The following is a 14,935-nucleotide window of genomic DNA, read 5'->3' as shown; positions in this document are numbered from 1 at the left end:
GGCAAAGATGTAAAATGACACCAAGCAACGGATCTCCCCACAAAAGCTGAGTGCACAGGGACCTCCTTCACGCGCTCCTGGTAGAGCTTGGCACACCACCAGCCGCAGAGGGAGGGGACCATGGCTGAGTGGCAGGCTATAAGGGGCTCATAATCCAGACTCCCTGGGATCCCCCAAAGCTGAGCCCATGTCCTCAAGCCCAGCGGTCACTCCATTTCCCAGAGAGGGGGAAGGGCTCAGAGCAAGGGGCTCCTCTGAGGGGCCCCCAGGCTAAAGCAGAAGGCAGAGCCATGTTTCAGCAGCGCTTAAGGCTGTGCCCAGTGACAGAGCGCAGTTACTACCAGAGGGGTCTGGAATCTCCTGGCCTTAATCACCTGGACTGACTTGTTTTCAATCACATCAGGACTTCCTGGAACCCCTGGCCGACCAGGAGCTAAAGGTAAGTGATTTTCCAAAGCAGATATTCTTTCTTTTCAAAACTAGCCATTTTTTTGCAGGAGGGGAGAGGCTGGCAGGAGGGAGCCCCTCTCTGGCCAGAGCCTGGATCAACAGTGGCATCTAGTGGCTTTAGCAGAAAGCCGGGAAGCTAGGGAGCCAGGGATTTGTTTGGATCACTAGTCCTGAATCCTCTCACCCTCCCTCCAGCCTGCCCCCCCCCCCACACCTCCTGACCCCAGAGTCCTGAGCCCTCCCTGGTACCAGATGTCTCCAGGCCATTGTTGGAGGAGGATCTGGAAGCATGCAGCCCCTCAAAGCCTTTCCATCTCCTCTAAAATGTCCGCATCTGTTCTCTGTCTCCCTGGCTCAGGATTGGTCCCCCACCCCCACACCTAGCATGACCCTTCCCTGGAATAGGGACCACCTTCATCCTTTCCATTCACTGGGGCCTCAGTGTGGCTGGGGCCCCACGTCCTTTTCTCAGGAGGCTTTGATGCAGGCAGGGAGGAGTACCTCAGATGGCCCTTAGAGGGCAAAGCCTGAGTCCTAAGAGGGAAAGTCTTCTTCAGGGGAGGGGTCTGCCCAGGGCCAGCGTGCTAACCCTACATGCAGGGAGATGCTCTCCTCCTGTTCTCCTCTGCCATTGTCCAGTTCTGTAACCATTAGATACCAACCCTGAGCCAGTCCAGGGATAAACAGTCTTTCTCCACCCGTCCCTGTGACTCCACATTCCCAAGTCCTGACATCCTGCGGAGCTGTGCTGTCTTGAGCAGTCACTATCATCTTGGGGAGACCCTAGGAATAAAATTACTACTTTCTAGAAACTATTTCCAGTGACTAACTGGGCCAGGGAGTTCTTCTGGGATAAATAAATGTAATTCCAAAATAATCACAACTGAGTTCCTACCTCCCTGGCAGGCATACCTCTGGGTCCATAGATCTGCTCATGGATTGACTGCACCTTTAGTAAGAGACCACTAGGTTTGGGGAAACCAGACACCCTGAGGAAACCAGACACGCTGTCTTTCCCAAGGGCCTGTGCCTTCTTGTCCAAGAGGGATTGTAGACCCTCCTTGGGCAGTGTGCACAAGAGGTGGACATTTCACCCAACACTGGATTGTGGTGGAACACAGGCCAAACGCCAGTGCTTTCTCCTCTTGGCCTTGACCCCAGGGACTGGCCCATAGCAAGCAGAGACCACCCTCTACTTCCTCCAAGGAGGTTCGTACTCTCCCTCAGTGTGTGAGTGATGGAATTGCCCACAGACCATGGGAAATTATGGAAGAGGCCCCCGAGGAATCCCCGGGGGAGGGCTTTTCTGTCCTCCACTCTGCTCACTCAGTTCCCCAGAGTCTGTGCATTTACAGTCCCAAGAGATGCTTTATGGAGGCAGCATCCAGTGGTCTGTAAAGTTTGGGGAAGTGTGAGCCTGAAATCCCCTTGTTGGAAGTCCTCCACCCACGTTTGCATTTTCGACCCTCTCAGACTCAGGCAGAAGAGAAACCTGTCAAACTTTGTGTAACTCACACCCTCCCTCGACTCTGCACAACCCCCATTACAGTCCTGGAACTGGCATCCTGAGGGGCACTCTGGAGACCAGGCTCTACCCCTCAGACTTACTGCCTCTGTCCTTTGACCTCTTGGGAGTTTTCCATCTAAGGCAAATCCCAGCAAGAGCCCGAGAGGCCCAGTGTGGGAGCGTGGCTGACTGTAGGTCAGCCTCCTTCTGGCCTTGCGGAGAGGCAGATTCCCACATCCTGCAAGGACGGTCCTCTGCAGAGTCCTGGCTTTTCCTAAAGCTAATGTGGACCAGGAAGCTTGATGTGGCCTCAGGGTCTCTGGCAGAGAGACTGGTGCTTAATGCATCCTGTGTGCTCCCCTTCAGCTCATTAAAATGCCTTTAGCCCCAGGTTGGAGCCACAGGAGTGGCTCTCAAACTCCATCAGTAGCCTTGGAAGTGATTTATGGAGCCACCAGCTGAACCTGGGAATGACTGTTTTCCTTTTCCTCCCCTCCCAGGTGAAACTGGATCTCCAGGCAGAATTGTGACCTCAGGTAGGCAGGCCCAGGAGGGGTCTTCTTCCTGTGACTTTCTCCCATGTCCTGGACATCCTCCCTGGCTCTGCCTTAGCGCCCTCCAAGCAGCACTCGTCTGGGCTTTGGAGGGCAGGCAGAGAAGGGCTCTCTGGTCAGAGGTAATGACAGCAGGAGGTGCTAGCCTGACCTGCCCACAGTATGGCCTGGGTCCCAGCACCTCTAAGCAAGAAGAGTGAGGGTCCCTGTTCCATGTGTCTTCTGTTTCCAGAGGGGTCATCGACGATCACTGTCCCAGGGCCCCCGGGCCCTCCTGGAGCCATGGGACCACCAGGACCTCCGGGTGCCCCAGGTCAGTTGCTTTCTTGCTTTGCCGTTCGGTTGCATTTAAGTACAGCAGTGTTTGCTCAAATCCTGAGCCCCAGGGAGGAACCCCAGGAAGAGTAAGGAGCCCCCTCCACCCAGCCTAGCAAGCCCTCATCCCACCCCAGCGAGCAACCAAGCACCCTGCAGGCACCCTTCACAAAGCCCCACGGCACCCTTGGAGGTTCAGCAGGTAAATGACTCGCCTAAGGCCACCGGGCGAAGAAGTAGCAGAATCAGGAATGGGCCCAGGTGGTTCTGCCTCTGGAGCCTGGGTGTGACTTCAGTTGATTTCCCTTTGGAAAACAATTGAGTAAAATGCATCAAGGGCAACAAAATTACTAGGAATCTGTTTGGAGAAACTATCTCCACATTGTCCAACCACAGTGACATCCCTACAAATCACAAAGACTTAGAGCCTAGAAGATCATCCTGGTTTTTTTTTTTTTTTAACGTTTTTTTTTTAATTTTATTTTTCAGACAGAGAGAGACAGAGCATGAACGGGGGAGGGGCAGAGAGAGAGGGAGACACAGAATCGGAAGCAGGCTCCAGGCTCTGAGCCATCAGCCCAGAGCCCGACGCGGGGCTCGAACTCACGAACCGCGAGATCGTGACCTGAGCCGAAGTCGGACGCTCAACCGACTGAGCCACCCAGGCGCCCCTCATCCTGGTTTTTAAAAGTACAGGATACTCAGTAGTGTGGCTCTGAGGTTGCAACTGTACTTTTACAAGATGAAAATAAAAGATGCTGGAGGCGCCTGGGTGGCTTAGTCCATTAAGTGTCTGACTTTGGTTCAGGTCATGATCTCACGGTTTGTGGGCTCGAGCCCCGCGTTGGGCTCTGTGCTGACAGCTCAGGGCCTGGAGCCTGCTTTGGATTCTGTGTCTCCTCTTTCTCAGCCCATCCCTTGCTCTCACTCTCTCTCTCAAGAATAAACATTAAAAAAAAAAAGAAGGAAAGAAAACATGCTGTAAGGAAATGAGATGTTTACAGGTTAAAGGATTATAGGTGATACTTTTTTATATTTTTCCAAAATACCTGTGATTTTGTTATATCTATTTTTTTAAATTTTTTAATTTAATCTTGACACCCAACGTAAGGCTTGAACTCACGACCCTGAGACATCGAGAGTCTCATGCTCTTCTCTGACTGAGCCAGCCACATGCCCTTATCTGTGTTTTTTTTTTTTAATTTAAAACATAATATGTGTAAACAAAGTAGGTGACTTAACACAACCAACACAAGTACGGATCAGCCTTCCCTTCTGCTAAGCTCCAGTAAGAGGGAGAATACAGGGGCGCTGAGAAGTTTCTTAAACACTGGGAACAGAGAGGGCAGCTCTGTCTGTCCCAGAGCCCGGGTTTTGGCAGAGGAATTCTCATGATTCTCATGGGATGGACCACAGGTCTGGTCTCAAATTGCTTATTGCTCTCAAGTAAGCAAGCTAGGTGTGTTTGGACATGCCCTGTTTTCAGTTCCTTCTAGAACTGTGACCCTAGAGATGTGGTAAAGCCTTTTCTTCCCAACTCCATCTCTAGGTCCCGTGGGCCCAGCTGGTCTCCCTGGACAGCAAGGTACGTCAGTCCTGAAGCACAGGACTCTGGGCTCAGGGGGCGAAGGCTTCCTTTCCCGGCTGGACTTGGGACCCCGCCTTTAAGTGGGAGACCTGCATTTTGGGAAGAGAGGTCACGGGGTGACCCGGTGCTTCACCAAGGGCCTTGCAGGGCCCTTCTTCTTGGGTTTCTGAGAAGATAGGGGTCCTCTGGACAGGGGTTTGGGGCTCTGTGGTATGCTGGTCAGGGTCAAGCTTGGCTATTTCATAGGCATCAAGGCTCTTGTGCCCAGATCCTGATAATTGTGCTGCTTTCCAGTGATTTATCCAAACACCAGAAAACAGCCTTAGGAAAAAATGGTCCAGTTTCCCCTGGGCTGTTGGGCCTGCAGACAGGAATGTTCACTCCTGATGCTCCAGACCCCGCCCACTCCTGGCGCTCCGCCCCACCCTGCCCCACCCACCGGGACCCTCCCAGGCCCTATAGAAGAAAGCATGGGGGAGGAAGAGGGGTTGCTGCAGGTGGAGCCCCCCTGAACTCGTGTCTTTTACACAGGCCCCCGCGGGGAGCGAGGACTTGCCGGTGAATCGTTCATGGGCAGCAGCAGCTCCATCTCTGAGGTCCTCTCTGCCCGTGAGTGCGCCCATGTTCTCTGGGGCGAGGTGACACTGGGGCAGGAGCGGGACAGATGGCAGCACATTTGGGGCCTGTAGCAGCTGGACCAGTGAGTCATCCTGAGCCCTCATGTGAGCAAGGGTGACTGGTTCCTCTGAAAGGCCATGCCAGCCTCCAAGGAACAGCAGGCCTTTTGTCGGCCCTGGGGGGGTGAGTCACAGGGATGGGGCAGCTGTTGGAGAGGTTCTTGGGATTCTCGGAGGACCGGGGTCAAGTGGGGCCTCTGAAGGGAGCTGGGCGCTGGGAGAATGACTGGCAAGAGAACTGCCTCCCCCACGGGGAGCAGTGACGAGGGTCCACGGGTTCTCAGCTACAGCCCCGGCCTGGGAGGGTGACTTCTGGGTTTTTCTGTTTCCAGAGTCCTTTAAGGAGCCCAAGCAGACATGCCACTGGGTCTCCCACTTAGACACCTGACGGCAAAGACAGCAGTCAGCCGTGGCCCAGCAGCTGCCGTGTGCTAGACATTCTGTCCTGGGACCTCTCTGGGACTTCACAGTGCTCCTGGGACATAGGTCTTAGACTTGCGGTTTAGAGTAGAGTGAGCTGAGGCCGAAAGAAATCAAGAGCTTGCCCGGTCACCAGCCAGAAGTAGCAGAGCAGGATTGTGAACTCGGGCTGACACAAAGCCACGTACTTGGCCATCAGGGCATTTGATGGCAGCTCTGTCCTGCCTCGCCTGTGAGCGAGGAGCACCCCTAGCAGAGGGGGTCCCGGAGGGCCCTGTGCCGTGACGCAGAGCTGGCCTCTGGGGTGTGGGTGTAGCCTGGGCGCCTGGCGCTGATGAGCCTAATGAGGGCTGGTGGGGAACAGCTTCATGAGAGCTTTTGCTCATTTCTGGTTTTTTTCTCTCCACAGAAGGTCTTGATTTACGGGGTCCCCCCGGCCCACCTGGCCCACCTGGGCCTCCAGGTGAGCATCTCAGGGATCACTGGAAGGTGGGGAATCGTGGGGGACAGGGCACTTAGTGAGGAAGCCAGCGTCCTCATCACAGGGGCAGGATCAGCTCCCTGAGTTCAGCATGGCCTCTTGCTCACTCTTTTCTGCAGGCCCTTCCATTCCAGGCCCACCAGGACCCCGAGGCCCAGCAGGTGAGAGCTGAGCTCCCTGGTGAGAGATACGAGACCATGGCGCCCACGGCCTCTTCTGGGCTGGCTCTCAGGAAAGGGCTGCCTGGCCACTTCTCCTGGGCAGAGGGTTCATGGCCCATAGCTTGGCTTTACTAAGTCTTGGTGGTTCTCCTATTAGGGGAAGGCCTGCCAGGCCCACCAGGCCCACCAGGATCTTTCCTGACCAACTCAGGTAATGTTACAGAGTCCAGTCCCCTCGCTCTCCACCGCAGCCCTAGCTCCGGGACACGCCGTGGTCACAGGCTTGCGGTCTTCCTGACAGACTCACCATGTTCCTCCTTCAGCCCTGCCGCCAGGGTGTGTTTGCATAGACTCCGTAGAACGGGAAAACTTGTCCCTTGTGGAAGATCCACCCACCCACCCATGTATTTATCCATCCACCATTTGTTATTTCCTTTATCCTTCGGTCCAACCTTCCCACTATCCACCCATCCATCGATCCACCCATCTGCCACATACCAATTGAGCACCCGCAGGATGCCAGGCTCCATGCTAGCAGCTGCTCCCTTACAAATACCACTGTGCTCACACTCAGAAGTCCTTCTCTCCTCTGCAGAGACCTTCTTCTCTGGCCCCCCAGGCCCCCCTGGACCCCCGGGCCCCAAGGGAGACCAAGGTGAGTAGCGTCTTGGGGCACAGAAGCCCGTGTGCCCCTGCTTGCTCGGGGTGGCCAGGAGAGTCTGGACGAGGTTGGGTCACCCGGGGCATCTGTGCATCCTCCTGCCGTACCCCGGGAGGAACCTGGCGGTCTGGAGCATGGCGGGAGGCACAGTGGCTAGAAGCTCCAGAAAGACTCCCCACCGCTGTGCTGGCCTGCTGGCACCCCAGGCCGTGGCTCGACCCCACACTCCGGCAGGAGCCCCATCTCTTCCCCTACGGGCCCCTTGCAGCCACAGCACCTGGTAGGTATGCATCTCACAACTGTGTCTGCCTCCTTCCATCAGGCCCCCCAGGCCCTCGAGGACACCAAGGTCAGTAGAGCTGACATCAAACAAAATGTGGGGTGGGGTGAGGTGGCCAAGGCTGACCTTCCAAGCCTTGAGCTTCCCATGAATGAGTTTGATACAAATGAATGAGGGTGGATCCGAGTGGGTGTCTCTGGGAAGGGTTGGGAATGTGTGTGTGTGTAAGGGCTGGGGAGGCTCGGGAGGGAGGTGGCATTGGGCTGGGCCTAGGGAGGAGCGCGCCACTGACTGTCCCCCCTTGGGTGTGTCCCTCAGGCGAGCAAGGCCTCCCAGGGTTCTCAGCCTCAGGTAAGTGCTGAGCCCCCACCCCCGCCGCTGGCTCTGTCCAGAGCCCCTCAGCCCTGGGTGACTGTACTGTGTTGTTGGTTCCCAGGCTCCAGCTCTCTTGGACTCAACCTGCAGGGACCGCCTGGCCCTCGGGGACCCAAGGGTGACAAAGGTCAGTGAGGGGAGCAGCCAAGAAGGCAGGGGGCGTGAGAGCAAGGATGGTCCGCAGAGTCTGAATAGAAGGCAGCGAGTACTCACTGGTGTTAAAGGCTTGGGAGGAAGGAGAGGCTGGAGGGAGAGAGGGATGAGGACGTGAGTCCAGTCTCTGCCTGAAGGGGGCTTGTGGTAGCGTTGCAGAAATAAGACTGAGAGACCTGGGACAGTTGTTGAGTCACATGCTGATAAACTTGGTTGGGCCCAACCAGGGAAGGCTTGCTAGAGCAGGTGATACAAACAGGTCTTCTTGTGTTGGATTCTAGGCGATCCTGGTATCCCAGGGGCTCCTGGCATTCCTGGTGGTCTCTCTCAAGGTAAGAACCAAAGGTCTTCTCCCCTTCCTCAAGCAAGGACGCTGATTCATTCACCTGTCCACCTCCCACACCCATGATTCGGTGTTGATCAGGTCGCGTCTCCATGTGCTAGGGCCTCTGCACTGCCTTTAAGGAGGTTACAAGTTGGTGGAGATGGGAGGGAAGGACAGTACAGTGAAGGTGGCTGGCGATGCCGAATGATGAACAGGACCGACCTGGGAGCTAGGGGCGTTTGGAGTTGAGGAGGCCTCTGGGGCTGAGTTGCTGAAGTGGGGTGCTGAAGGGAGGGTCCGGTCCAGCGAAATCCCAACTCTGTGCCCTTTCCAGACAGTGGCTGCTTATAGGCACTCCCCTCCTCCTTTCCTTCTCTTTGCCACCATCTATTTCTCCCTCCTCGTGCTGTGGAAGCTGTGTCTGGGCCCTTCTTTGATCCTAAGGTGGGCTTTTCCTGGCAGACTCGGAAGGCTTTCTCTCCTACAGGGGGATCGTCGTCGGGCACCATGTTCGTGCCGGGTCCGCCAGGCCCGCCAGGCCCGCCGGGGCCTCCAGGCTCTATCAGCAGCTCGGGCCGGGAGGTCCAGCAGTACATCGCTGAGTACATGCAGAGTGAGTCCCGGGATCTGAGTGAGTTTGTGTGGGTGCGTGTGCCGACGTGTCTGCTCGGCCGGGCATCTCCGGTGCTCTGTGGAGCCTGGCTATTTCGGGAAGCCTCCGGTCTCCTCCCCCCCAGGTGAATAGACATGACAGATCCCATTGCCCGTACCAGTGTGGCAAGGCGGGGGAGGCTCTGGGAGTGGGTGGGAGCCAGGAGGCTACCAAAGAGGTGTGCTTGTGTGTGCACACGCGTGTGTGCTTGCCTGTGTGCGTGCGCGCGTGTGTGCACGCACGGCGGGATACAGCAGCCTGTGGGCCAGGCCTAGGTCAGAAACCCACCCCGGGAGCCAGGACCACATGTCCATGGACTCCCTCAACACCCACCTTCTCATGGCAGCCCACACAGGTGCGTCCTCACCCACACACTCATCCATAGGAACACAGCCACACACACACTTTCACACAAGTGTGCACCCCCCATCCCATACTCCCGCTGCACGTCTGGGTGTGATTTCTAAGAATGTGCGTACAGACTTTGTCAAATGGCGGCCGACTGGAGCCTCGTGGGTCCTCAGTCTTCAAGTAGCATCTGATCCAGCACAGGCCTTGGCCTCAACTTTTCTCTGTAACTAAGAGTCTAGGCTCCCTGCTGGCCCCACCTTGGGCCATGGATGGGGTGAGGTGCTTCCGGCCATCTCTGGGGGGGGAAGTCATGCCCTCTTGGGGACAGGCACGACTTTGCTTTCTTTGTTGGCAGGCGACAGCATTAGGTCTTACCTGTCTGGAGTTCAGGGTCCCCCAGGCCCACCTGGTCCCCCAGGACCTGTCACCACCATTGCCGGGGAGACTTTCGACTACTCGGAGCTGGCAAGCCGTGTCGGGAGCTACTTACAGAGTAAGCCCGTCCCCACCCCCACAAGGACCCCCTCCTCCCGTGGTCACTTTGCTCCAGAGCCTCCTTGCTTACTTTGCTGTTTGCTTCGCCCTTCGGGATGTGAAGCTCAGTTCGGAACTCGGGGCTCTCGGCCACTGGGATCCGGCTTCGAGAACAGAGGCCACCTGCACAGCCACGTGTAGCAAGACTTCTTGCGGTTGACAGAAGTGTCCTGAGTATGTGAAGAGGGATCGAGACTGGCAGGATCTGGGAGGAGTGAGGCTAAAGCCTACTCTGGAAAACAAACGGCATTTCTTACCGAACGAACACAAACACAGCCCCACTGTTGACTTTCGCGTGCATTCACAACAGCCTCCTAATGCTGCCGTTCGTTCATTTTCCCCAAATGGAACAGCTAGCTGGCCGGGTCTTCGGGGTTCTGGAGCAACGAGGGTGTTGCTTCGGTTTTGCTAGGAAGCAGGTAACCTGAGGTTTCCTTCCCGACAGCCTCGGGGGCCGGCATCAGCTCCTCGGCCTCCATCTCCTCTGCGGACATCCTGGCGGCCCTGCAGCGTGAGTGGCCGTCCCGGGCAGGAGGGCGGGAGCTCTGCAGGCCCAGCTCGCCCCCACCTGAGCTCCGAGAGAGCTGCGGGCGGGGTGCTGCTCCTCCTCGCTCCCAGCCTCTGAGCCTCCGTGGGTCGGCACTGACTGGGGAGGGGGCGGAAGTCTCAGGGTCCCCAGTGCCGGGTAACCACGCGGGTGCCTTGTTGGGGACCTGCAGGCTTGCCGCTTCCCGGGGGACTGAGAACCCACAGCTCGGGGCCAGCCTGTGGGTGTGCAGGAGCCCGGGGTGGGGCCCACACCAGCACAGCCTGTCCTTCCAGGGGAGGACGTGAGACAGTCCCTGCGGCAGTACCTGACGGATTGGTCCCTGCAGTCTCTGGACTACACCGAGCTGAGCACTCGTATCCTCAGCTACATGTCCAGTGAGTGCCCACCCTTCCAGCTTGTCCGCTGTGGCAGGCGGTCAGTGGGGTGGTCCAGGGAGGAGGTGGGCGCTGAGCTGTGTCCAGAGTCCAGAGACCAAGTCCAGAGGGCCTGGTCTGTGGGAAAGAGCAGGCCCCGAGCCTGGCCCGGGAAGCCAGGAGTGTCTGGGATGCCGTGCCACAGGCAGTTTGCACACACCCCACTTGTGCCCATGCAAACCTCCAACACACCCCTGCACGCTGACCTGCACTTGTCCCAGGACCTACAGCCCTAGCTCCTCAGTGTCGACGGCAACCGTAGTCTGAGTTCCTCTTTCGGCCTGTTTCTTCCTGCTGCCCCTCTTCCCCTGCTGGGATCCCACTTCTGTCCAAATCACTCCTGTGCCTGGCTTCCTCTCTGACAAGGCATTTCCCTCTGCTTTGCCCTGTCTGATCAGAATCCATCACAGCTTGGGCTTTTGTTCCTCAGGCTCTGGAATCAGCATTGGGCTTCCTGGCCCCCGGGGCCTCCCGGCTTGCCAGGAACATCCTATGAGGAACTCCTCTCCTTGCTCCAAGGTAAGGCTGGACAGGGGCCACTGGTCCACGTGGCCTGGGGTAGAAGGCACAGGCCTTGGCCCAGGCCCCTCCACTGACTCCGTGCTCCTTTGCTGTCTCAGGGTCTGAATACAGAGGCATCGTTGGGCCCCCAGGTCCCCCTGGGCCTCCAGGGATCCCAGGCAATGCGTGGTCCAGCATCAGCGTGGAGGACCTCTCCTCTTACCTGCACAGTAAGGCTCAGGGAGGAGAGCAGGGGACCAGAGCCTGGCCTCCGGGGCCCCCATGGTTTAGCAAGGGCAGCCATGGAGAGTTAAATGCAGTCCTCCCGATGCACACACCGGGCTGAGCCTGGAGAGGAACACGCTTGCTTTTGAGGTGCTTTCAGCCGTGACAGGGGGACTGGTGGGAGAGACGGTGATCCCAAGTGCAGCCCTTAGAGAAGTTCACAAGCAGTGCATGATCGTGTGGCAGGAGGGCGCAGGGGAAGGGACAGGATTTGGACCGAGTGAGGGCAGGCAGAGCAGTGGCTCTGGAGTGATGGCAGGAGCTGGGCTCCCAGTATCCCCTCCTCCCCTACCCCCCTCCTTCCCAGGAACCGCACCCCTGAGCGCAGGCTGGGAATTCAGTGCGCCAGCAGGGCAATCCCTGACCTCTCTCTGGCTTCCCCTCCAGCTGCCGGCCTGTCATCCATCCCTGGCCCTCCAGGCCCTCCTGGTCCCCCAGGCCCTCGAGGGCCCCCAGGTGTCTCCGGAGCCCTGGCGACTTATGCTGCCGAAAACAGCGACAGCTTCCGGAGCGAACTGATCAGCTACCTCACCAGTAGGTGCCCCTTTTCCAGACCTTGCTCCTCCCTGTGAGAGGGCAGCTGGTGCTTGGAGGGCACCGGGAGGCCAAATGTGTGAGCTCCAGCGAGGAGAGCCCAGCTTCTTCCCAGCCGGCACGCCTGCTCCCGTGCAAGTGCCTTGACATTTGCGTTCTGTTTTTGGGGCCGTGAGACCCTGGGAGAGGCCTCAAGACTCCCTTTCTCTCACCCCCAAACCTGAGCTCCACCTAACGCGGCCTCCTCCCCACAGGCCCGGATGTACGCAGCTTCATCGTGGGCCCACCGGGCCCTCCAGGGCCACAAGGGCCACCGGGAGACAGCCGCCTGGTGTCCATGGACGGCTCCTACAGTCGGAGCAGCGGCTCCTCCTCTCACAGCTCATCAGTCAGTCGGGGCACCTCCTACAGCTCTTCCATGGGCGTAGGAGGAGCCAGCGGAGGCTCCCTGGGCGAAGGGGGGGCCTTTGGTATGGACATGGGCCTGGGCCGAGGCTATGGGGCAGAAGGTGGCATGTATGGTGGTGAAGGTGGACCATTCGGGGCTGGCTTTGCCGGAAGTCTGGACTACAACGAGCTGGCTGTTCGGGTGTCTGAGAGCTTGCAGCGTAAGTCATGACCCTTAGCGCAGCCGGGAGGTTGGGTGGGAGCCCTTGTGCGGCTTGAATTTCAAGCTCCAGAAACTCCCCCTCTCATTTACGGAGCACCCAGGCTACGGGGACGGCACTTCGGGCATCAGATGGCGGTGGGGGGAAGGAAGGCAGGTGGTCCAGGGCGAGTTCTCTCAGCCAGCTTAGTTCAGAAGCCCCAGTCAGAACGGGATCAGTGCGGCCGGGAACAGGGCGTGTTGGTCTTTGGACTTTTGCTACTCCTGCTCCCTGGTCTTGTGAGAAGTTTTGATGATGATGATGGTTACTGGTGGGGGGGAGGGGAGGTTGGTTAAGAAGTCCTTTCTCCCGGTAGCTACCAGCACAGCTCTGCCGCCAGAAAGCCTCTGAGGAAAGGCCACGGCAGCAGAGGCCTGGGCCAGTCCGCAGGGAGGGACACAGGAAGCCAGCAGGGTTTCTCCCTTGCTGCTGCCTCATCTAGGTTAACGGCACGGGAGTTCAGCAACCCGAGGGCTCTTGTCCTGCAAAGAGGGGCCGAGAGACCCTGCTTCCTGTGCCCACAATCTGGTGCTTCACAGGTCAGGGTCTGCTGCAGGGGATGGCCTACACCATCCAGGGCCCGCCAGGCCGGCCAGGGCCGCAGGGTCCCCCCGGCATCAGCAAGGTCTTCTCCGCCTACAGCAATGTGACCGAGGACCTCATGGACTTTTTCCGAAGTAAGGGCAGCCCGTGATCGCTTTCCCAACACTTACCTTGCAGCCTGGTCTCAAGTGGGAGAAAGTCTCCTGAAAAACTTCAGTTATTAACACTTGAAAGGCTGACAGTCTGATAAATTCTGAACTCTGTTTTCTTCCTGTGGGTCCCAGCTGTACCTCTCCCTTCTGTGCTTCTCTGAACAAAGCCCTTTACCTCCCAAACTCCAGGGTGACCTCTTGTCTGAGACCACTCTTGTCTCCCTGCAGCTTATGGAACCATTCCAGGTCCCCCAGGGCAGAAAGGAGAGGTGGGCACCCCAGGACCCAAAGGTAAGTGGTGGCAGGGAGACAGCTACCGGGATCCTGTTGTGACTACCCCCTCTGGCTGGGAAGCCACCCCTTGACAATGCTATCCAGGGACCCGTGTGGCTCCTCCGGGTCCTGCGCTCCCACTTGACTGAGCACACCCCACTCTGTCCTCCCAGGTGAGAGGGGCCCTGCAGGACCACCAGGTCGGCCTGGGCCACCCGGCCCTCAAGGGCACAAGGGAGAGAAAGGAGACCCAGGTAAGCCGTGGCTGCCAGTTCAGGCAGGGCTGGGAGGCTGGCTGATGCTCAGAGAAGTAGGGGATTTGTTCCGGGGCAACCCTGAAAACTGAAGGCGAATGCCAATTACTGAAGGCAGATGCTGCCCCAACCACCGTTGGCATGGCAGTGCAATGAGCCGCTAGGGAGAAAGACTGCCCGTGTGTGGAGAACAAGAGGACCGCTCTGATGAAATAGGGTAAACCATGTCAAGAAACTGAGTCTTACAAGCGAGTTTATTTCACAAGCCCATTCTGCAGTTGTAACAGTCGCTATAATTGGCTGACCTAAAGGCCCACAGGCCACCGGAGGTTTAACTTCCTCCTCTAACTTCTAGGTGACCAAGTCTATGGCAGGCGGAGAAAGAGAAGCATCGCCATCAAGCCGTGAGCTCCCCTTGGCGAAACAGCCCCTGGCACCAGTTCATGCGATGGCTTATGATGCTCCTGTCAAACTCTCTCCAGAGGGCAGAAGCTGGAGGCTCACTTCCTACCGAGCCAGCACAGCCAAATAGAACCCCTGTTTTAGTCTGGAACAGTCTCTATATAGATCTACATCTCTCTATATAGATATAGTATCCAAAGGCCCCCAACCTGAACCCGCTCCGCTGGCGAGCGAGACTGGCTACTGGCTCAACCTGAGCTCCTTGGTTTCCTTAGCTCTTAGATCTAGCTGCAACCCAGGAAAGCCAGGTGCATACTTGCGGGCTCAGGAGTCCTTGAGCTTTGCCTGAGAATGACCAGAAAAGGGAGGACGGGAATGGGGAGTGTTCTGGTTCTGTCGCTGCAAGGCTGCACCGTCTGCTCCTTCCTCCGTTCATTTCGCATTCTCTAGTCATAGAAAAGACTTGGCTAAGAAGCAACTCTTGTAACTGAAAAAATTAAGACACTCACTTCCGCTGAAGATGGTGACGGGGTTTCTAATAGTCCTTTCTGGCCACAGACCTCGTTCCCACTTGCTTAGATCGTCTGACTGATTGTAGCTGTGGTTTCCGCGGCACCATGCTGGCCTTTAGAGATGGGTTCTACTGAACTTGATCACAGTAAGGGGGAGGAGAAGGGCAACGGGGAAGGAGGGAAAATAGGAAACTCGATGCTAGGAAAGATGTCACTCTGTTCTGCACATGGGAAATGGCATGGGGCACTGGGCATGGTTGGTTTTTAAGCACTTTTCAGTACCTAAAATATGTATGTGGTCTGTTAGATGAAAAGTCATTTCAGATACAAAATTTCCAATTAAAGAGTTTTTCTAAATATTATGTTTACTGTGATCCATCTAATC

At 57.2% G+C, this 14,935-nt stretch overlaps 1 protein-coding gene across 1 annotated transcript in view; it reads left to right on the top strand.

Annotated features, from left to right (window-relative positions):
* Positions 1-14,935, top strand: part of COL17A1 (collagen type XVII alpha 1 chain) — a 51,479-nt gene extending 36,544 nt beyond the window's left edge. Inside the window, 26 exon segments of the mRNA XM_042960682.1 lie at positions 404-439; positions 2,458-2,493; positions 2,744-2,824; positions 4,376-4,411; positions 4,946-5,023; positions 5,921-5,974; positions 6,112-6,153; positions 6,311-6,364; positions 6,749-6,808; positions 7,137-7,163; positions 7,413-7,445; positions 7,531-7,596; positions 7,904-7,954; positions 8,435-8,560; positions 9,306-9,443; positions 9,930-9,995; positions 10,307-10,408; positions 10,878-10,901; positions 10,904-10,966; positions 11,068-11,178; positions 11,621-11,767; positions 12,022-12,375; positions 12,954-13,091; positions 13,338-13,400; positions 13,556-13,636; positions 13,992-14,935. Coding sequence (XP_042816616.1) covers positions 404-439; positions 2,458-2,493; positions 2,744-2,824; positions 4,376-4,411; positions 4,946-5,023; positions 5,921-5,974; positions 6,112-6,153; positions 6,311-6,364; positions 6,749-6,808; positions 7,137-7,163; positions 7,413-7,445; positions 7,531-7,596; positions 7,904-7,954; positions 8,435-8,560; positions 9,306-9,443; positions 9,930-9,995; positions 10,307-10,408; positions 10,878-10,901; positions 10,904-10,966; positions 11,068-11,178; positions 11,621-11,767; positions 12,022-12,375; positions 12,954-13,091; positions 13,338-13,400; positions 13,556-13,636; positions 13,992-14,044 — 2,120 coding nt within the window. The 3' untranslated portion in view covers positions 14,045-14,935.

Source organism: Panthera tigris, chromosome D2 (genome assembly GCF_018350195.1).
Source record: "Panthera tigris isolate Pti1 chromosome D2, P.tigris_Pti1_mat1.1, whole genome shotgun sequence".
NCBI lineage: Eukaryota > Metazoa > Chordata > Mammalia > Carnivora > Felidae > Panthera > Panthera tigris.
This window is presented reverse-complemented; position numbering and strand designations above follow the sequence as displayed.